The sequence below is a fragment of the Polypterus senegalus genome, chromosome 10, assembly GCF_016835505.1.
Source record: "Polypterus senegalus isolate Bchr_013 chromosome 10, ASM1683550v1, whole genome shotgun sequence".
Lineage (NCBI taxonomy): Eukaryota > Metazoa > Chordata > Cladistia > Polypteriformes > Polypteridae > Polypterus > Polypterus senegalus.
Genome location: NC_053163.1, coordinates 50726442 through 50750794, shown reverse-complemented (window position 1 = coordinate 50750794; position 24353 = coordinate 50726442). Strand labels below are relative to the sequence as shown.

At 34.0% G+C, this 24353-nt stretch overlaps 1 protein-coding gene across 4 annotated transcripts in view; it reads right to left on the bottom strand.

Annotated features, from left to right (window-relative positions):
* The window catches only part of pcdh11 (protocadherin 11), a 992866-nt gene extending 977009 nt beyond the window's left edge, over positions 1–15857 (bottom strand). For 2 of the 4 annotated variants that reach the window (XM_039765780.1, XM_039765781.1), the window contains exon 1: positions 13551–13613. In XM_039765780.1, the coding sequence (XP_039621714.1) occupies positions 13551–13579 (29 nt within the window). In that variant the 5' untranslated portion in view covers positions 13580–13613. Of the gene's footprint in view, positions 1–13550; positions 13616–15118 lie in introns of those variants that run through there. The other 2 variants (XM_039765778.1, XM_039765777.1) reach the window with 2 other exon arrangements.
* Between the last annotated feature and the right edge of the window lie 8496 nt (positions 15858–24353).

Below are 24353 nucleotides of genomic sequence, written 5' to 3'. Positions count from 1 at the left end.
TTTAATTTTTGCAAAAGAAGCACTTTCTCATGCTGACTACCGGAAATCTGTTTCCTGAGAGGAGCATCTTTTCGGTGTGTAAAAGTGGGAAATACAGCAGACAAAATCTACAAAATGAAATAACCTCTCTCAAGCTAAATTGGAAACAGTGAACTAACCTACAATTGAAAATGTGCATTTTTCTATCTGTTTTAAGAACTGGCAATTTGCAATTAAGATTTACTTTGGGGAGTATGGATTTGTGTACTCACTTATCCATCCATTCTCTGAGCCCACTTATCTAGGGCTGGAGACACACAACCCAGCCTATCCTAGCAGTAATGAAAGCAGGCAGGAACAACACCTGGACTGAGTGACAGCCCATCGCAGGGTGAACACACACATATACATCAGTGGACAATTTAACATTGCCAGTTCACCTACCCTTCGTATCTTTGGACCATAGCAGGAAACTGGAGCAAACCCTTGTGAACCTGCATGTAAACTCCATATAGGGAGCACCCTGGATGCAACCCCTGGACTACTTACTACAAGGCAAAGGAAAAAATACCAGTTATCTGAGACATATTTTAGTAACAATGTGCATCCTTTCCATTCCACTCCTTAAAATCTGCAAAATTTTTGTAACACCTAAATTTCACATTCACTGAAGTTTTGCCTTCTGTGTTCTCCCAAGGTTTGAAAGTAAAGACATCACTCAGACACATGGCCAAATTTGTATTGTGAATGTGTCATGACTTGTGAATATTAACAAAGGGAGTTTTTTTTAAGCCATGCATGGTTACTAGTGAAAGGTAATGGATGGTGGCTAAAAGCAAGGGCACACATGCATACTTATACGTTAATCTGAGACCTTTAAAGGAACTTGGTGTGGGACATGATGTACGTATGGTTTTATATATCCAATTTTCTTTGTGCACATGTAGTTTTTGCGTTTTTAGTGTAAATAAAATTTCAGTGTGGAATCTAAGCCCGCTTTTATATATGAGGCCCCTGGTTACTCAAAGATGCCTTGCTAGTGGCTCTTCACAGAGACTGACTGGGAATGAGTACTTCCTCAGCAATCATACAGTATACTGTAACATACCCCACAGTCAAAGAAATGCAGAGAGTCAAATACGATTTTCATGCAATTTGTAGGTTTGCAAAAGTGATTAGTAGTATTGACGTTCTATATATAAGAATTAAACCCCCTATCAGTGAGCCTCAGAACTATCTTTGTAAAACAGGATATTCTTCATACATGTGCATCTGTGACAAGAAGAAGCTCATTAATAATATAAGGAACATTAAGGCCAAGTTAGCTCCAGCAACAAAACAAATGAACTGCAATGCTAAACAGCTGGCAAAAGATGATGGGTTTCACTGTGTGTGGCTTTTGGAAGTCAGAGGATACTCACTACCTCTCTACCTGGTAACACCTGTAAAATATTTGTCACCATTTGCAGAAGAGAAATACAAGACAGACTATGGATAGACAAGACAAGGAAGGTTTCTTCAGAGCTTTGCATCAATCAGATGGTGCACTACAGTAGTTTTATGAAAAATGTATGATGATCATTACAGCCTGTGTGGTAGACAACATTGCTCTATAGCATATCACTTCAGTAAATGCATGTAGAAAAACCTAAAGATTCCACTTCAAGCCACCCAATTTTTGTTCTCTTACACTCTCTTTTCCTCTATATAACACTTGTTTTAACATCACTGCTATAGTTAGCTCATTTCATTTTTACCTGATGCCAACTAATCAATCTATCACTACTCATCTCAGTCATTTAACATGGACAAAATAGTTTTTCATATCATTAGAAAAATCCATGAACTTTCCACCTTTGTCATTAGTGCACAAATTTCTAATTTCATGTAGTTGCTGTAATCAGTTCATTTGTGTCATCTTTGCAACATCTCCCTTATCTCACAGCAGACCTTAATTATACAAGTAAGTAAATTGTTGTGTTAAGAATTTAAAAATTTCAATACTGTAACTTTTCACATTTCTTGCATTTTCCATGTTTGCATATTGAGATGGTGCTTTTATTTTCTTGTGCATTTCATGTGTACCTCATTTATTACAACATTTCCTAAACTGATATTTCAAATGTTCTTATCATTTGACTATTCATTGCAGTGCTTCATATCTGGTCCCTCTTTTAATTGTCTGTTTACTTTAAAGTTTTAGGAGACCACACTCTTTGTTTTTCATTTTACCATTGTGAGTTTTTCACTTGTTATCAAACTTCTCACAAGCCTGGTGAGAAGCTAGTGTTAGAGCATGAGTGATTCTCTCACCATACATTACCAAGCTACCCAACCTTGAGCTTAAATTATATGGATTTTAATTGTACACAAAAATCAACATAAAAACTTAAATTTATATAATCTGAAATTGACATGAAAAACAAATTTATATGTAAGCAAATTGTAATGCATCCTTAGAATTTCTTTTCATGAATGTGTACCATTAGGCTACTGTTTGCTCACTTTTTTCCAGTAGGGAGATTTATTTATGATGCTACAATATTTATATGAAAGCAATAACAAGCAAATGCAAAAAATACAAAATATTAGCTAATATAAAGTTTAAAAACCCAAACCCTAAAGGTAAAACAGGCAATCAAAATAGGATCACTGAAAAAACAATGCTGTAATATATTGATGCCGGAAATCTGAATGGCAATACAAAATTACATGCAACAGGAGGACTATTGAATTGCATATAAATAAAATGATATGCAATAATACTAAAATGCATTATATTGATTTTGCTATGGACTATAATGAAATACCCATTATTGATGTCTAATTATTTCAAATGCCACTCTTTGCTTAGTATCATTATTAACTAATTAGTGTTGCATATGCCCTATGCAGTCTGTATGGTCAGAAATTTTGAAAAGTATGGAGCTATGGCTGCAATTGCTCTACTAGCAATGCTCTCAACAGCATATTATTCGAAGGGAATATTTTTAAAGATCACTTTGATTTTTTTCTCTATTGATGATAAGTGACTCATGATCCATTATCATCTACCAAGAGTCATTCTTATGGACCTCTGCTCTGTCGCTGGATTCCACCCTTGAGAGCTCTAATATTGTTAATCAGGATTTACCAGTGGAGGTGTAAGTTTTCTCTGTGCAGTTGTTCCTTGCAACAGGGACTTTTCAGAGAGAATCCATAGACGAATTTGGAGTATCTCAACTTATTCTCAGTCAAAACTTGACAGCTACTGTGAAGACTACCTTTTTGCAGGTCTTCAGAGTTCATCAGTTTCTCCTGTTTTATAAGAACTCAAGGTACAATTAAAAGTGGATCTGCTATAACACATAATATACAGTTTTGCTTTTTTGTTTTAATTGGTCTGTTTGTTTTTGCTTAATACAACTAAATCACAAAAGATATTCTGGTGCTGATCTTCCAGCCTTCCAGACTACCTGTGTATGAGACCCAGAGTGAAGGTGTGTTAGTTGTATAAAAATTAAAACTAATTAAGGAAGCAAACGCCTTTCTTATTTCTCAAAGAGCTTCTCATGTAGCTTTAACTTCACACCCACATTCCACTTTATTATTAATGTCACATAACCTACTTAGTATTATTACAAGCAATGTTTTCTGAAATATTGTATAACTCGCCTATTAACAAAGTTTATTTTCCTTTACATACTTTCATATGCACAATAAAATAACATTTCTTGATACCTTTTCTACAAGGAATATGGGTCTTCTTAAGGATGCCCAGGATACTTTCAAAGAAACTCCAGGAAATGCCTAACCCCTTTGTATAAAGTCTGTCATTAGAACAGTATTAACAAACACAAAGCCACAAAAGCATTAAAGTAAAAAAGTTTCCTCAACTCAAACTGAGAAAAGGAGATCTGTAAAAAAAACCCAGTCTCATTCTAAAGCCTCACTCACTAATACTATGAACAAACATAAAATGTTATGGTTTTATTTACACAGTGTGTAAAGAGCAAACACGACAATTATAATGAAATGTTGTTTAAGTAAGATTTTTTGCTTTTTTGTGATTTTCAGTCTATATATTTTATTGGGCGATCAGTCTTATTTTATTAATTTGCGTTCATTTGTTCAAAACTGTAGCTTCTACTCATTAGGATATTCTGTTACTCTTATTCTTTTTTCATTTAAAGAAAAACAATAATATATAAAGCAATCTATCCTTGTAATTTATCCAAACATTCATTATATTGCAAATAGGGATAATGTGCAGCCAGAAATACATAAATTGTGGTTCACAAGCCATAATAATGTTCACCAGAGCAGTACCATAACACCTTGATTACTTATTTATTTATCAGCTTACAATTGGGCAATGTAGAGGACCACAGAAATTTAGATATGGTAAATGAAGATTGGTCTTCATGTCATTTATAATATCACCTCCAAAAACAGCAAATACATTTAGTAACTTTAAAGCAAGTGCACCATGGTGGCACAGTGGTAGTGTTGCTGCCTTAAAGTCAGTAGACCTGATTTTGCTTCCCGGGTTTTCCCTGTGTGGAGTCTGCATATTCTCCCTGTGTCTGCGTGGTCCTCCAGGTGCTCTAGTTTCCGCAAACCTCCCAAAGACATGTAGATTAGGTGAACGGGCAATCCTAATTTGGCCTTAGTGGGGGTGTGTGTGTATGTGCGTGTCCTGAGATGGACTGGTGCCCTGACCAGGGTTTGTTTTCTGCCTTGCACCCTGTGCTAGCAGCAGACACCTGCAGCCCTATTCAGGACAAAGCGGTTTACAAAATGACTCACTTTAAAACAAAACAAAAAAAAAGAAAACTACTTAGAAAAATAACTACATTTATTTCAACCAATTAAATGTAGTTTGATTCTTACCTCACACTTTTCACAACACACTGACTCAGAGAAGCTCAAATTTATATATGTATGTATGTAGAACAGCAATGGTAAAACTCAAAATGAATGTCACCATAACATACATAGAGATGCATACACATACACACAAATATATATATATATATATATATATATATATATATATATATATATATATATATATATATATATATACTGTATATATAGTGCATATTACATCATTTGATAATAAAAAAGAGGAATGCAGAAATGTAAGATAACCGTGAAAATGAACCTGGGGAGGAAGTCAATGTACTAGGTAAACTATGCCAACTGACTGCTTGTCGTGTAGGATAATGGAAAATTGAAAAAACAAGTAAATAAAATTAATAAATGAGAAAAGAAACAAGTACTTGAATAAATAACTTAGTGTTACAAAACAACAGTTCACATGCCAGCTACTGTAAATACTGATGCATCTATTGATAAAATTTATTCTTATTTACAATAGTGAACCATTGAATATAATAATATTCTGTATTACTGGTGTCATATTCACAAGCAGCCTGAATCCCACCTTTCTGCCCTAGTGGACATATGAAGCAAAATGAATTTGGTGCACTTACCAGATGTGCTACAGATGCTTCATTAAGTCATTATTCAGTTCCTTTGTCATTTCAACTTACTGTTTATAATGTTTACTCAATGTTCATTTACATCAGTTTATAACAAACAGAAAACTATTAATTTAAAGCCACCTTTAATGTCTGATCAGTATATACTGCAGAGGTATATTAGACTGTTGTTTGTGAAATCAACAGTATAAGACACAAAATAATTGTATTAAATCCCTGCACATGTCTAATATCTCTAGATACAAATGACTGTCCTAAACACACCTCTGCTGCCCTTAAGATTTCATGTAGGAATGCAGTGCTGTATTTGCAAATAGAAAGGTGAATACTTTGATGAGGCCATTTACTATTATATAAAGACATCATGATATTCTGTCTGTTTCCAACAGAATTATTTTCAGCATGTTTTAATAATCTAATGAAAATTTTGACAGAGATGAACAAATGGCCATTCATGAAACAAAAGATGCTACCAAGTTCAAAATAAACTAAATATAAAAACATACAAAGACTTAAATAAAGCTTAAAGATTATTTAGCCATGTATTTGTTATTTTTAACCCAGTACTATGCTGTAACCCACACTGCATAAAAACTGATCTCATTTAGCAAAGCCAAGGTATGCTGAAATCCACGGTAGAAGCACAGATTACCTTACATGACAATGTGATTGACGGAGCTGCCCATCTTTATTATTAGAATGACGTTGCAGAAAATCACCTTTTCTTCCCAAACAGAAGCTTAACAGTAAGCCTCTCTTCTTGTGCAAATGGCATATGCCATTTTACTGAAATTGAACTTCAGTAGCAGTAAGTTAAATTTGAGAAGTATTACTGCATTATTGCAACAGACTGAAGTAAGCCCACAAAGAAGGATTAATAGTAGACCAAGAAACACAAGTTAGTCCGACGTACAAACAATCCAATGGCCACTGCAAAACTACACACAAACATACTGAAAACTGCTATATTTTAAATATACCTGATTTTTCTTTAATTGTCTTTATTCTTTGTCACTAGTATACCACTACATCTAAAAAAAGGACTGAAAATAAATCAGATCGCTGAGCAGCTATGTGAAGCAAAAGTCCTACCTACTTTATTTTGACAGTACAGAAATCCAGGCTAACAAGCACCAATAAGCCTGCTAAAATCACACAATTACTGTTTTAAAGAGGGAAGCCATACTGTACTGATGTTACACTGTAGGAGTTTGTTGCATACTCTTTTGCTTTCATATATCAGAAATGTTGAGAATATCAAAAGATTCTGTAACTAAGCTTTTTTTTATGATACTCTTTGTTTTGTCTGCCAGCTTCACAAAATGCAACTGGAAACGGAATACGAGAAAGAGAGAGTGTTCACTGCAAGCCGCCGAACGGAAGTATTTAATCATTCCTGGAAAGAACAAGGGGCGACACATAGATGGTTTTAACCATGACCACAAAAAGGTTTTGTTTCATTCAGCTCATTTTGTCCACGTTTGTAGCAATGAATTGCCATTGCTTTAATCCACTACACTGAATATGCATCAGATAGTGGCAAAAAAACAGAATGGCATATGAAAGAAGTGAAATTTTATCCTACAAAATGCTAAACATAACACAAAATATGACAAACTCAAGATTTTACTTCTTCTCTTTACATAAACCTTATTGGCAACTGAAAGCATTCACTTAGCCATTGAAGCAGAACAAACCAGGGCCTGAAAATGACTGAAATTGAGAGATAATGGAAAACTGTAAATTATAATCTTCTTACAGTTATTTGTAGAATGACAAAGCAATTAACTAAGAAACTGTACTTCCGATGTGTTACACTGCAGTGTAAGAATATGTAAATGCACCCCAGCTTGCCTCGTGCATCTGATAAGACTAAAGAGTACTTCGGTCAGCCAGAAAAAAGACTCAATAAAATAAATAAATAAATAAATGAATGAACCATTAATTCCTGTTTAGGATCTACCACATTGCAGTTTCCTTATTGATTTTCTTCAGGACTATGGGATGATTCTTCTTAAATTAGTAAAATTGACACTAGCTCTCTATGGTGCTGCCATGAAACAATCAAAGTACTTGAAGATAAATAAAGAATAATGTAATGTATACTGCTCAGCCAGCATCACCATGCCAATGCCAAAGTACCACCGCATGAAACATCTTGTTTTGGTAAAAGTAATGTGGTTTATTGCAACATTCTTTGCACTATTGTTTAAGGCACCAGTGGAAATACGTACATTGCCCTTTAAAGTATAGCACATTTATTTTAATTCATACAAAAAAAGACCAAATATATACTGAAGTTGGAAATTAATCGATTAAACCTTTTTTGTTTCCTGGCTACATTTGTATGCATCGTTATTTGTACTATACTTTAACATTGCTCAGCATGAAACATATATTTGATTACTAGAAGTAAAATAATATTTTTTAACAATTAGTAAAATAATATTGATTTATGCTACATCATTTTCATAAAGAAAGATATAACTTTTCTTTTCATATACAGAACCTTTTTTTTTCTCAGCCTGCTGAAAAAAACATTAATTTATTTATTTAGTACAAAGTAACAGATAAGGTATCGATATTTATTTTTTATATTCTAAATTCTAATAAAACATATTCACCTAGTGCATTTTTTACTTAAATTAAGGATAAGTTTACACATATCCTTAATGATGAGAAAAAAATACCTTTATGTAAAAATCTAATTTTTCACTGGAAATGATGCATGCTGAATTATGTCATGCACATGATAGTAAGATAAAATATTTAATGGACAAATAGAACATGCCAAAAAATAACAACCATCTCCAAAATCTTTCCATTTAACAGAATGCACTAGTACATTATATAATGGCTGCTTTAATTATTTTCTTTTATATTTTTTTATTCAATTGGGTGGAAGAAATAAGTACACTGTATTCAGAGAGAGGTAATGTAAATTGCGCTATTTGTACTTATAAAGTCAAGGTTGGCCCAAAACTGGATACAGTATCCAGTCTAGGAAACTGATGATTTCTTTATTTTCAGCGATAAATAACTCAGCAAATATTAAGGTGCTGAAAAGTGAAAACTTGATGGGTTGACGCAATGTGAGAAATACCATTCAGTGATCAATTGTAAGCCAACATTTGAGATACTCCACATAAGTAATATTAGCATCTACTGTATATGCATATGCTTTTATTCTGAAAATTTGCAAAGATAAATGGAAAATTAGATTAAACATATATTAATTTTAATACACATCAATTATAAATTACAAACTCCAAAATGCCTGATGTTCAAACAAAGGTTTTCATGGAGCATTTTTACTACAGATTGTAAGGCAACATGCACAGCTAAAGCTAAAGGCAAATTCACAGCTAACCATATGTCTGTCAAAGTTTCTTCTATTTGTTGTGTAGATAGGTTTCTGTCCTGTTATAGTTCCAAACAGTAAGGATGCATTTATTCTTCTTCTCTGCTGCCTCATTCTTAAATAGTTAGGTAAAAAAAGATATGCTGCAATACATGTCTCCACTGTTTGGAGTTAAAAATCTTTCAAGCTGCACTCTACAATTTCATTAAAGTGAAAAATAGTTGAAATTCCAGTTTAGCAATGGAATACTTTGCAATAATGTATATAGTACATTTCAGGTAGAGCAAGTGATAAATTGGTCCATATGACTCTCTACATGTGTTTAAACAATTACAGTTGACATAATTTAACAGCACAAATGTGTTTCCTGCAGCTATAAATTCAATATCAAGGAGACTACATCTGCAAAGCAAAATTCCTCTAAATGTGCTATTTTACCATTAGAAAAGGCAAAGCTGTCATGAAAGAGGATGGCAATTAAGATTAATCTCCCTCTGCCCCTAGAGGGCAGAGCTGGTGTATACTGAACATGGTGAATGAAGAAGCTGTCAGCATGTCTGCCTATATCAGTCACGCCAACTTGACTGCCACTAGTGGTACTCTACAGTTCAAATATGTTTAAAAATAAACATACAGTAAGTATCAGAGATTTTCATTAAGAAAGGCACTGTACCAAGTGTTTTATTTTTCACATTTTCTGTATGCATCTGACAGGTTACTTCATTCCCAAGAGGTATTTCTTTGTGGTTAAGCCATGGAGGGTTTTGATTCACTGTATACATACCATAGACACCAATTAAAATAACTAAGTCAAGTACAGAATAAACATTAGTCAAAGCTGCAGTTTCACTCTCATCACATAAATTATACCATCCTTACACAAAGCATCAAAACACATCAATAGAGAAGTTACAGCTACAGACGCTGACTTAGGCTGGCAGATCAAAACCCAGGGCAACGAGGAAAAAAGATTTTTTTTTTTACACAGCAACACCAAACCTGTCGCAAACAAGATAAAACAAAAATGTGGAAGAAAGCAAAGTGACATTTAGAAAGCCCTCAGTCCACATCACTTACAGATGCTATTGCTGAGCAGAAATAATTAGGTTTATAATTTATGAAAGAGCCTACTGTATATAAACTCATATTACAAAAAGGAAAAATTTATTAACAAATAAAAGGATACCACAGTTCCTTGCCTGTATTCTGAATTAAATAAACCCAAAATATTTAAAGTAAATATCTTTTTTACCCAGGGTTTTTAAATTCATTTTATTGTGCGGCACAGTATAATCTTTAAATGAGAATGTATACACATATATATATATATATTAAAGATTAAGATATAAATCTGGTGTTTCATGATTTATTATTTAAATCCAGAGTTACTCACTTGGTATGCCTGTTTTCATCCATCTATAATATGTATAAGTTTTCCTGTGAATGGATCGCACAATGCACGTAGGAGTTAAAAAATTCTTGCGGAACACTTTAAGGGCATTAAGAAAGTGGGTCATGGTTATCTGCTTTGGCTCAGGTTTGGATCACACATTGGCTGGATTATCAGATGCCATGAACACTAAAGCACTTCACTGAACTGAATAAAAATTTAAAAAAATTAAAACTTTCTTCTGACTTCTATCCCATGTTACTACTGTGTGTGCCATTACCATGAATCATAATCCTAACTGGTAAGCTTATGGAAATTCATGTTCAGGACTCCCTTTGAATGAGCTGGTTGATGCCCATTGAAGTTGCAATGGATTTGTTCCACTTTCTGCGAAGTAGAGCCCGTGGTATGCTGTGTAATGCTGAAAATTTTTAATAGTTCAGCCATTCCTGAAAATGCAACACATTTTTGTTAGGCTTCTGGCATCACTATGATAATACTGGCCTTAACATACAGCATTTTGATCTAAGCTAACTATATTCATGATTCTGCCACATCTTCTTCGAAAAGGTGTGATTTCAATATAAGAACACCACACACTAAATTCACAAACCTAATAGCATTGTGTACATCTGTAACCCTGCACCACGTCTGCTATATTCAGACAAGGAAAATTATTGAGTCTCGTAACTGTGTCTCTACTTTTAAGAAACCTAGATTGATGTTGCATATACACTATGTAAAAGACTTCTAGTTCATATCTTTGATCTCTCTTCTGCAAGAGCTGTGATGTATGAAACCAATCCACAGAGACAGTGTTCCACTGCATTTAAATTATCCCTGCCGTCTATAGCAAACAACAGAAGTGGAGAGGACCATGTTAAGACATAGGTGTTAAGGAATATGTGAACAAATGAAAAAGTACAAATATGCTATTTTATAATTATCCCACCTTGCACCCAAAAGACAGCATAATGTCTCTTGAGATATAATGCAAAAAAGTAAAACCTCTCTCCACACCACCAAATGATTCCATAAATAATAATCTGGGAATAAAAACACATTTCTTAGGACATTTAACATGTTTTGATTAGTAAAGGTTTTGTTCCTGTCTTATTTTTTTTGCTTATTTCATTAGTGCTCAACAAAAATCAGGCACAAAAGTTTTTTTTTCTTTTTTTGACAATTGCCCAGTTATTAAGTGCATACACATAATATTTCTTCTGTAAATGTAAAAAATGAATTTGACACCTTAGTAAACATCATCTCCTTGATGATTCCGTTACCCCAAAGGTGTTGGTTTACCACTGAAGATGTCACTCAGACAATAATTCTACAAAAATGCTCCTTGCCGATAAATACAGGCTCTGAAATAAATATTTTATTTAGTATGCAATGGAAGTGGAGTACAAAAAGCTAAAACACTAAACTTGATACAGAGACCCTATAATAAAACTGTGGTCATCACCAAAGTTTAAAATTCAATAGATTTATTTTACAGATAATAAATCAAGAAAAATTTTTCAAGTAATGATATATGAGACACATTAAAACAATTATGATTGTGTCCCTTATACACTATCACTAAGGAGTGTGAAATAATTCTGTAATGAAAACCTTTAAAACAATTATTGAAGAAATGTATACTGCCTATAATGCTGTAGAATTATTCGTTAAGAGACACATATCTTACAAATAATTCACACCACATGCAATAACATCACTGTGGAAAACTGTCAGAAAGCAGTGTCTTAGAGAAACTCATAAGCGAAATTAACACAAAGTAATCCCTATGGATAAAAGTGCATAAAGCTTGCGCTACAATTAAAATACAGGATTTTTGTGGATGAAATGCGTTATTATAAGCACCACCATATGGACATTATTACAAAGCAGTCATTAGAGTTTAGGTGTAGTAAAGTAAGTCCATGTATAAAAATAAAAGGATTTTCTATTTTCCCAAAGGACACAAAAGCTCTACAGAAGGTGCAGATTTTAGTTTAACTGTATGGAATATTGTATTCACCAACATGAACCTCTTACGTTGCCTGAATATTTCTCCTTATAAAATCTTAATTTGATCAAGGCTTAGATTATACGATTCTCTAAAGTATCAAACAGATTTTATAATAGTCCCATGGGACTTTAGAACTGTAGGCTTGTAATTAAAATCTAGGGTATAATATGCTGCAGCCTACACTCACTATGACCAGAAAGTATGTGCTTACAAGCCTAACGGGAAAATGGCAGGTGCTTTCCCAAGTTTGTATTTGAGGTCCACAGGGTTTAGTAGTAACACACATTAAAAAAAATATATATAATTAATGAAGAAAACAATTCTGGTTATTATGATGAAAACAGACCATTGTGACCATTATAACTAATTCACTTTATGAAATACATCTTAGAAGGGAGTGTGTTGCATTAAAAATGCTGGCTTTAGTTAGTTAGTTGCAAGGATAGGTTATTTGCTGTGTGTCCAATGTTTAGCAATACCGTTTTTTGAAGAACTACGAAATCTTGTACGTATTAGTGAAATTATCTGTCTTATTTTTAAAAGATAGTTTTATGGCCTTTCTTAAAAGTTAGTGTTGTTGCTTCGTAAGAAGGTGTACCGTAAGCACTAGAAGTCATTAAATGCCGTACCGCGACCGTGAATTGGACTATGCGGGTGGGTGAATGTCCTGCTCTGTGGACTCACATTGCATAACGTAATTACAAATAATACGTATTTTCACCTTTTGCTTTCCCAATCATTTTAGAAATACGTCCTAAACACAATTAAAATCGCGGGTGATGTATGTCGCTCTTTCCTCCCTACTTTTTAAGGGCTGTACAGACCGATGTCACGCACACACAAGTTATGAAATATGCCCGCTTTCATGATCGCAGGTCGCTGTTTATTTCTTGTTATTTCGGGTTTGTAACATAATACCAGCAACGAAGGGCGCTTCATGTATTATGTATACAAAAAAGCAGAGAACCTTTCATCGGTATACATCAAGAGACGAGGCGTGGATGTGCTACGCGGAGGCAGGTGGGCACAATTACGGCGTGTGCAACTGTCACTTGACTTACCTGTATTTTATTGCTCTACACAACAGAAGCAACGTGGGAAAACACACTAAGGCAGATCTCGCGACGCCAAATCGTAATTAGTGACAAATTTCATATCTTCCCTTGCAGTAAGGAAACTGCCCGGTGCTCTTTGCCGATTCTGACATCGTCAGCCGCAGGTAACTTAGAAACTCTGGTCTACCCACTTAGACACAGAAAATCACAAAAAAAAACATAGGATGAAGCACATTGACCCGCGTCCCAGATAGGCTTTTACCTGTTCTGTGCAGATTTCCAGTGTGACATGAGACACCTGCGTTTTACCCGGATAAACGAATTGCATCGCCTCGGTGTCCGCATAGACGGTGCTTCTTCCGACCACGCTCTTCTAACGAGAACGAAACGCACCCGCCGGGCGGGATGCAGCTCACGTTATTTAGTGAAGCAGGCACGCATTCTCTAATCCAGCTGCATGAACACTGCGTTAACAGCCTTGATCGTTTCTGTCTTTAAGCAGTGATGCGATGATGTCTATTCAAATAACAAAGTAGCCCAAGAAACGGCAAAAAACAAGCACGTAGGATTTCCTCATCCCGTGCTTGTAAAAGTAGAGTGGGAAAAACTTAAACACGTGTGGTGAATACAAATGCTATGGCTTCAGATTATTGGATTTTCTATTTGTGAAAATTTCTTAATTTTTCTAATCCACCAACCTCCGCATCGAATGAAAAAGAAACGTTCAATATTAAGTCGCATCTCAGATGGTTGCTTATATTACCAGTAATAGCAAATTTAATAACTGCATTCTCTTGGGTACCTGCATGCCTTTAACCCATATTTCTATACGTTATTCATTTTGTCAAGCGATATCTTCTTACAGAATTAACAAATTGCAACACTATCAGGCAAATTGTAATTGTTATTGTTTTATAAATCTTGCCTGCTGTTATAAAGTGGGTGTTCAATTCAGCAATGCTTTTCCTCGATTTTTTCTCTATTTCTTTTCATAAAAATGCTTTACCCGTTATACATTTCAATATGCCGTTGTTATCTTGGTTGAGAGAAATGCAATTATGTGACCCGTGTACATTTATGGAGAGCTCAAGACAAAGCCAGAGTAAGAATCAGAAAGAAACGGATCCCTGCGACTCACACAAGATCTCTCTTTGGCTCGCAGGCAGTAGCACAGCGCGCAACGCGGTAATCGGCGGCGCCTTTCCAACGGCACACCGCAAGCGCAATCGGATGATAAATGCATCTGCAATTTGGTACAAATGTTCAGTAACAATTGCAATCTGTCCTTTCTCACACCTAAACGTAACACCAGTAACACAATTTCCTTTCAGGCGCAGTTTTTTCCTCCCCGTATTTTCAGTATTATGGTTGTACTTCCCAATGCAGAATAAAGCTGCTAATCGCCGTACGGGTCTTTGCATCAATCGTCTTGTCGGCGATGCACGTTTATGGATTTAGCATTGCTGGTAACCGAGCAGCTCCGCAGCTCGTGGGGCAGGCAGTGTCACTTCGGTACTTTACACTAAAGAACTTGTCGTTCTGCCCAACCCCCATCAGTGTTAAAACATTGTGAATGTGATATGGGCTATTGATTATATTTAGGTATTTTTATATATACTCTAGTTTTTATCTAAATGTCTTATATTGTTTAACGCACAAAAAATCGCGGCAACTTTTAACTGTTATTTCTGTAAGCTAGACTCGTATGTATAAAATCATTTTTTAATCAAATATAACACACATAGCTCTGCGACGTGTGTTTCTTTACAAAATAAATATAAGAAAATCCCGATCGTCTTCTGTATCAAGGCAATTAATACACTTGCTTACCTTGAATTCCAATGGGCAAACCGTGCCAATTTAATTGCAATCCCCAGCACGTAACAACATCAGGAACTGAAGAGCTGCCAGGGCAGAAGTAAATGAATAAATAAATAAATATGTTACCATGCAAATACATTAAGATTAAGAGGAACATAAAATCCAGTTACTGACAGCCATCCATATTATTTGTTGGCAAAGTCTAGGGCTCAGTTTTAATGTAGAGAAAATTACAACACAACGATATAAAATGAAGTAATTCCTCTTCCTTGAAGTAACAAACTGCGATGCAATCCCAAGTATAAAATAACGCCACTGGTGTTTCCAAATCACAGCGATTTACAATCGTGGCATGTTTGCAGATTATTCATCTCTGATGCAAGTTAGAAAGGAAAAAAAATCTTCACAAACTGTTCCTTTTCTCAGTCCGCACAGTTAATATGCCACTGAAGACATGGATATTAATAACTTGGACATCTGTGTCAGATCCACAGTTTGGAGTGGTGATGCTCTTGAAGTCACACAAAACCTCTTCATTCTTTTTGCCTGCAACAAACTAGCCTCTAGCTTTCTGATGTGTATTGTGTTGCTTTCTTAAACATGAAGTATGTTGTTAGTCCGTGTTGTTAGGGGGAAGGCGCCTAGTTCAAAGCACACGGATGCGACAGCCGCTCGCTGCTTTCTGAAGTTGCTGAATGAAGTGTTAGGAGATTTCTTTGCGTAACGCTCTCCTCGCCTCAGCCGTTCAAGTCAGATGAACTCAGCCTCTTAGTACTGCTGAGTAGTCCTCCTCCGGCTGACGTCACCGAGAAGGTGGGGCCGCGAGCCGAATACAAATGATAGATCTTGCCTTAAAGTCACACTGTCCTGCAGGAGCGAGGCAGCGGTGCGCTTTCATCTGTGCATCCATGCAAGACGCATCCTACCCGAGCATCTCAATGCACGCTTGAAAGGGGGCAGTGTTCCCTTTGCTAATAAATGTTGATGTGGTCGAGAAGACCTGGAGAAAAAAAGAAGGTGAGATTAAAATAAGAATGCGTTAATTAAAACATAAAATGAAATAGAATTCTTTATAGCTCTCTGAGTTGGCCGTCTCGATTTTAAGGATATTTGTGAGCATATCTTTGCATATTTCTGGTTTCGTTTAAACTGTAAATTTTTATATGTACTTTTAAACATCCTCACCATGCTACTCTCCAACACACTCATACTGTAAGCTCTTTATTGATAGACAGACACATAGATAATATCTAAAAAGGGCAGAACACGAGAGATGATTGTTAAAATAGTTTTATGCCTGTTAAATCTCTGTTAACTAATACATCTTTTTAATATTTACAATATTCTTTGCATGAAAACAATTTATAAGCGCTGATCTCCTTACCAAGGTTACTTAGTCTTTATACGGTTAACCATCAAGCAGCATTTTATATATGACCTTTCACACAATGTCATCACAGAATTACTTGCTAGAACAGAGTGAAACAACTGGTACAAACTGCTTGATGAACTAAAAGTGATAAGCAGGTAGTCTAACACTGCCCATAAATTGCAAATCTGTTGCATCAGTTTTCTAGATTTACAATTGAAAGACAATTAAAGAGTAGGCCAAAACATTAAAATTCAACCAAAACTAAAATTATAACACAGTTTAGTATCAAGCAATAACCAAAAAACAGTTTGGAGAGCCAAAATGAGACGTTTTTAGTAATCCATCACTTTTAATTTCAATTTCTGTTTTATATCTGATTGGTTGAACCATAGCAGATCTCACACTTTTTTACACTGAATTAAGCTTTAGTTGCATTCTCAGCACATTAGAGGTAAATAAAATATCAATTTGTAACACTCCCCAACATTCATTGCCTTTTATCATTTATCTTCACTTGTTAGGTGTCTTCATATTGATTACTTTATTGCTTTCCCGCATTCTTCATTTTCATTCTTTAGTAATGGTAAACAAAACAATGCTTTGTATTGTGACTTTATGTCTTGGACAAGGTATGAACAATTGATTGTTAGAGAGAAGAAGAGATGATTTGGAAATAATTTAATGCTACATGTTAGCTTCTCAAAATGTATATAATGCATCTTTATGTGCATGGTTTGCACACTGTATACCATAGATGATTATATTTATTATATTGTTCATACTCAATTATTTAATGGCATCCATTGTTTCCAACTCATGGCACTTAATTTCAACAAAAGAAATATCAAACATAAGTATTGCAGGCTTCATTTTGCGGGGTACTCTCATCACCATTTGCCCAGAGACCTTCTGATGAGTGCATCATCCGAAGTGATGTCAAAAGTTAACATTGGAGGTGGTGCTAATATCTGAATTGCATCCATCAACCATCCTTGCATACAGTTTTTAAATACAGTACATGGGGCAAAAAGATCAACTACATCAACAGATATTGTTTATTTATGTGAATATCCTGGGAAAGAATGATTAGGTTACAAAGGGACAAGTCAATTATAAAACATTACATTTGACAATTTCATTTTTAGTGATTTTTTTAAGAAAAACATGTGAGTTTCTATACTGCTTTCAGTGAGTAATATATTGCACATTAATTTGAGGTGGCAAACGGTTTAACATCCAAATGCATGGATTATTAAACCAAACAAGTTACTGTAGTAACAAAGAGGAAAATATACAATAGAATGAGATCTGAATTAAAGAGTGCCATCATTCATTAGAAAATGCAAAAATGCCTCCAAATTCAAAACAAAGAACAAGTGCAATGCTTTTGTAAAGAATATCAAGCATATGTGGAGTGCTTACTCCTAGGACACTTAACATCTCTACTGACTCAGCCAGTCTCCTTCCTAATGTATGCAGTGTTGAGTATTTACAGGTATGTATAGTTTCAGGGTATAGCAAAACAATAAGTTGAATGTTCCTAACAGCATGAGGAAAGTGAAAACCAACGTGAACATGCATTGGATAGTAATTGTTTGCATTAATAATTGTTCTTGTATTTGTGCATAATATTATTATCTATGAAAATCTTGTACTATTAGTTTTTTTTTTTTACTGGATAGTGGCACCTCTATAATACTGGCACCTGTATAATAACATCAAAACGCAAAACTTGGTGGAATCCTCACACTGTGCGTAAAAGCCATTTGAAATTTCACTTAAGTCTCCTGTCTGCAACAACTTAAAAATTAAAGATGACACCAAATAGCAGTAGGATCTCTGTTTAATATTTGGAAAGAGAAGGCAGTATTGAAAAGTGAACTTTGAGAATGTGCAAGTACCTATGGGTGGGCTGTGTACTCAGCAGAATTCTATATATTTCACAATCTCATACTACTATACTGTGCATGGAAGTGATATTATGGAATAAAATCAAATTTTATTAAGCTGTGAAAACTTAAAGTTACAGTATAAAATATGGAACCCAAACCGATTGTCCAGACTTTACCATGTGAAAGTGTTTTCTGCCTTAGCTCTTTCTTATGTCCTATTAATGGCTGGCTTTTGCCTGCATTTTCAGCTATGCAGCTTCATTTTCTTGTGGTAAATTTACTGAAAGCTCCCAACTGCCCAATTGTTACAACACAGGAAGGATAACTTAAGCAATTTATTGGTTCTTAGCAGAATCTTTCCATTATTGAAAGAAGACAGATACCTCTGCAATGACATCATCATGGAAATGGCAAAACTTACTTCATTTTTCCCTTTCATAACTAAAAGCACAAATAAAGAAAGAATAGCTTTAAATGTGTCTGGAGACAAACTTAAATAGATAACAACATTTACTTATGAAAATTCAGATGCAGTAGATATGCAAAATTTAATTCTACTTAGCAAAATACTAATCTGAATGTAAATTAGATACATAATAACCTGTAGCAAGTAAAAAACTCCATCCATCCACTAGGAGCTAAGGAATATGGGGAGGAACCACACCAACAAAAATATAAATATAATAATAATAATAATAATAATAATAATAATAATAATAATAATAATAATAATAATAATAATAATAATAATGATTAATAATAAGAATAATAATAAGAAGAAGAAGAAGAAGAATGTAAGCCGGTTCATTTTGGTAGGGCACTAATCATTTGTTTGATGTCTTAGGTACAGCCAGTTCACACTTATGATCTAGAACAGGTTCCTACAATGTATACTTTGTTCCTTTGGATTCATAGATATTGTAAAATAAAAAAATAAAAAAATACATTCCTGAGAAGGTAAAATTGTAAGTGCCTCACACACATTAATCAAGATCCAAAATTGAAAGTGAAAATCAGATGACAAAGTAGATTTTGTAAATTCAGTGACAATTAATAAGGCAAAAAAAACATTTTTTTATATTGAATGTATTGATTATAAAGCATTTCTTTCATGTTCCCAATTATGTAACTCTTATTAAAAACATAGAGGCCATTGATTAGCAGAACTGTTAAACACTGCATTATGCATGCGCTAAAATGTATTGTCTTTCTTATTGATTTCACTGTGGCAGTTTTTTCATATAATTGTTATGATGTTTTATTTAACTAATAATTAATTTGCAAAACCTGAAACAGAACATTAGAACAACAGAACAGCTTAATGCTGACAAATTTTAATACATGATCTTTAATGATTTAATAATACACAGATATAATAGGGTCAGTCTCATAACTGTCAGTACTGAATATCAGTAAAGAGAATTACCTGATTCTTTTCCCCTCATTGTGCTGTATAATATACAGTATATGATTTTAACACCAAAGGGAAAACATAATGCTATGTTTAGACTCCCTGGAAACAAGTTAACTCAAGAAATATTTAAACTTTATGACAAAGGTTTTATTTCCATTCATTTTTTATAAATTTCCAGTACACATATAAAAAATTGACAGTTGCCTATTACATGGAAAGTTAACAATATTTATAGAACAAAATCAGCATCAGGAGTTGTGTGTTCTTTTAAAATTTCATGTAGCTGCAAGTTTTTCTTTTTCAGTAACAGTCAATTATTATGCTACGTCTATTACAATAGCACAATAAGAGATGTAAGGAATTAACCAATAATCCATTCAATAAATCTGGTATTGCAAAATCTAACATTTAATTTAAAATGCAAGATAAACAGAACATATTACTATTGACTATTATTGACTGTTTTTTATTGCTTTCATTGTATCTTCTTGTTAAATATGTTATTTAAAATACCGTACAGTTAGTTTTCTGATGAGAATGCTTTATTTGCATTTCATTTTGTAATTTCTTAAGAAGCAGTGCAATAAAAAACTCACAGTATATAAATATTTTAAACTATTTACAGAAAACTGGAAAAATAGAATCAAATAGGTTAAGGATAATTGACAATGACATTCCCGCACCAGTCCCTCTGGTTTATTTTTCTTTTTTAATTGATATACAATTATGTACCATTTAATTTTTAAAAATGATCAGAATTTAAGTTGGTAGTTACTTACAAATGTTGAACCTGCGACAACAATATCATGCTAAAATTAAAACAGAGGGGTCATTGGATTTGTGATACAGATGCATGTGATTTTTAGCAATGATAAAAGTAAAAGGATAAAAGTAGCAATGAATGTGTAAGTTGTACTGTCCGAAATAGAACATAATGTTAACTGAATATTCATACTATTTTCCATGATTTCTATAAGTCTACTTTTCTCATTGGGCCTCAATAGGAAGTGGCATTCATCAGACCAGGGAATGCTTTTCCAACCCTACAACAGTTGCTTTCCTTAGATGCTTCTGCAATAGCTACTTGTTGACATTCACTGACACTAAGGTGGAGCTTAGTTTCTCGGCTGTTTTTCTACTTGTATCATGTCAGTCATTGTAAATTTTTTTTTTCATTAACAGCCTGTTTCTAAGAATAGGACCACTTTTGGCTAATAATGTTTGTGTGTCGGCCTATTCCCAAGTAGGCAATCATATTCCTTAAATATTTGTGCCAACACTCTTGGTGCCTTTTCTATGTTCCTTTAAGATGTATTTAAGTCTTTCTGCATGCACATTATACAGCTAAATTGTACACATGATTAATTTATATCTGCTTAACTAAATTAACTAGTCTTTGCTGCATATATGTTGCTGTGTAGTTGATTAAATACTCAGATACCACAAAAGCATATAGTTGCAATACATTTTTACTTGTATATTATTAATTGTACATTAGTGCAATATAAATACTAATGTCAATTCAGTTTAATTTAATCAACCAAAGCAGAGTATAGCTTTAATAGCAAAAATAAAACTCAAAATTACATGTGATAAAACACACAGTTAATTGAAGTATGCATGCATTTTATCTACACACAATAAAACATAAAAATTAAGTTCTGAACATGAAAGCACCATGCAGTAATGATATATGTATTTACTGTATATAGTTATTAGGAATATACAAATACAATATACAGAATCTACACACACCTATTGTATATGCAATTACTAAAATGTTTTTTAAAACATCCAAATACTAACAGTCCTTAGTCAGCCAACTATCAAGGCAATTTATAATTACTCCATAGGATGCTACAGTGCAAGAAAATATAAATAATTGTGGTATAATTCATTTAAGGTTTGGTACTGTGTCCATCATTGTTGATAGCATATCCTCTCCAAGATCAATTTTTAACAGACTAATGAATAACGGGACATCAAAGCAAAAGCCAATCAAGAAAATGGGTTCTATTATTTGACAATATACACCACACAAACAGCACCTTCTTGAAGAGTATACTGAACTCAGATAGTGATTCTTTAGCCTTCATTCAAAGGGTGATACTGACAGATCCCCCTCTAATATCTGTATTAATTTCATTCTAGAAATATGGGGCCTATCCCAGTTTTGTTTGTTTTATGAATTTTAAGAAGACCTTTAGCCTGTTATCTCTCCATTGATGACTACAGAAATTATTAGATTCTGAAATGTAAACATAGGCTATTAAGCAATTTATACTGCTGAATTTATGTGTCAAATTCAGTTATTTAAAACCAACTCTAAATTTAACAGGAAGCCACTGTAGTGATTTCATAACTGGAGTTACACATTTGTACCTTGATTTCTTTTTAGTTTCTTTGCTACTGTAATTGTAGTAAGACCACTTTATTATGATTATTGATGTAAAATATAATTATGACGGTCAATGCTAAGGATAAACATGTTAGACTGACTGCTTTTAAAATTTACATGTCACTGTTGCTTTCTCACACCTACCAAGTGACTGTATTCAAATCATAGTCCAGTCACTGTTTGTGCAGATCTTGAACATTTTACTTGTGTCTGACTGTTTTTTTCTCCTTGCTTTTTCCAGTTCTCCTCCTGTTTTCCAAAGACATGTTTTAATTTTATAGGGCATCTTCTAACTGTGGGTGACTGTTAACGTACCCTACAAAAGACTAGCACTATATCTAGTGTTACTGTCACGCTTCTACCTAATGCTGGTGGATTAGGCCCTGGCCCCTTGTAAAATTAAATTGGATTAAGTAGGTCACTAAATGAATAGATAAAGAGCAGACCGAGTGTGCAAATAAACTGAGAAAAATCTCTTTTTATAGATTTGAATTTAGCTAAATAAAATTATTTTTATATAGCAACATTTCCATTGACAACTTTAGAGAACTTTACTATTATAATACATCTAAAATTAAACACTAACAACAATTCAATAAAAACACAAAATGCAATGCAATACATATATTTGTGGCTTTTATGTTTAATTGGGTTCTAAATACTGTTAACAATAATAATAATACTCAGGCCTCAGGGCAATGCAGAGGAACAAAAAGATTCTGCTGCTTATTGGTTTCAGAGAAGATAAATTCATGGTCATCCAGCCCATGTGCACTGGCCAACCAGAGATTAATTATACATTCTAAAATTCACCATGGTGTAAGCTAGGCCCAGTAATTTAGAGATAATTTAGGCAATATGATAGTGAGACTAAGTGTCCTAATGAAAGCTGAGCAGAGAAAAAGGATTAGAAGGACAGTAAGAAACAGTCACAATGATTGTCATTGCCATGCCACTATATAAACTATGGAAGGTATAATGGGTTTTAAGTTCAATATCTGATTAATTAAGAAACAACTAGGTATATCCAATTTGTGTTGTAATATTGTATAACAGCATCTGGCGAATTTTCTCCCTGCTTTATTCAACTACTTGAATCCAGAGAGTTATATACTTGGATAGGGCACACACATTTATTAAGACAACTACAGGAGGCATGTTAAAAGAAGAAGGATATTTGAATATATAAAATAATCAGCATTACAATATTTTATAAAGTACAAAGACCATGTTTTTAGCATCTCTTGTGAGGTATTCTCAATGGATGATATCTGTGCATGCATGTTATACATTTTTCCATGGAAAAAAAATCTTTTTTATTTTTAAGACTGAGAAGCTTTTATCTGTGGCACCACTGCAAGAGAACCACCTCTTTTAACCTTCGCAAACATGTGCTGTTTTTAATATCTGGAAAAATTTGGGATTAACTTGCTTAGAGATCTTTATATAGACAACGTCTTTGCTTCCTATGAACAATTACATTCAAAATTTAACATTCCAGCTACACATTTCTTTCACTATCTTCAAATTAGGAACTTTGTTAAACAAAACCTTCCAGATTTTCCTCATCTCGCACCCTCATCCATGCTAGAAAAAATATTGCTCAATCTCAAGGACTTAGACACCATCTCTACAATATATAAAATCATTTTACAGTCCCTCCCTTTCAAAGATCCAAGAAGACACTGGGAAAAAGATCTCTCAATTAATATATCAGAAAAGGAGTGGAAAGTAGCAATGCAGAGAATTCACTCGAGCTCCATATGTGCAAAGCATACAATTATACAACTCAAAATTATATATCGAGCACATTTGTCTAGTCTAAAACTCTCCAAAATGTTTCCAGGGCATGATCCAACCTGTGAACAATGCAATCAAGTCCCAGCCTCACTGGGTCACATGTTCATGCACCAAATTAACATCATTCTGGACCAAAATTTTTAATTACCTTTCAGACAGCCTTGGTGTCATAAATCCCTCCTAACCCATTAACAGCTGTGATTGGGGTTCTTCCAGATGGGTTTAAAGTGGAGAAAGATAAACAAACTGTGATTGCATTCACTACACTTTTGGCACGCAGACTTATTCTGCTAAACTGGAAGAACCCAAACTCTCCTCTTTTATGTCAGTGGGAAACCGATGTTTTATACTATTTGAAATTGGAAAAA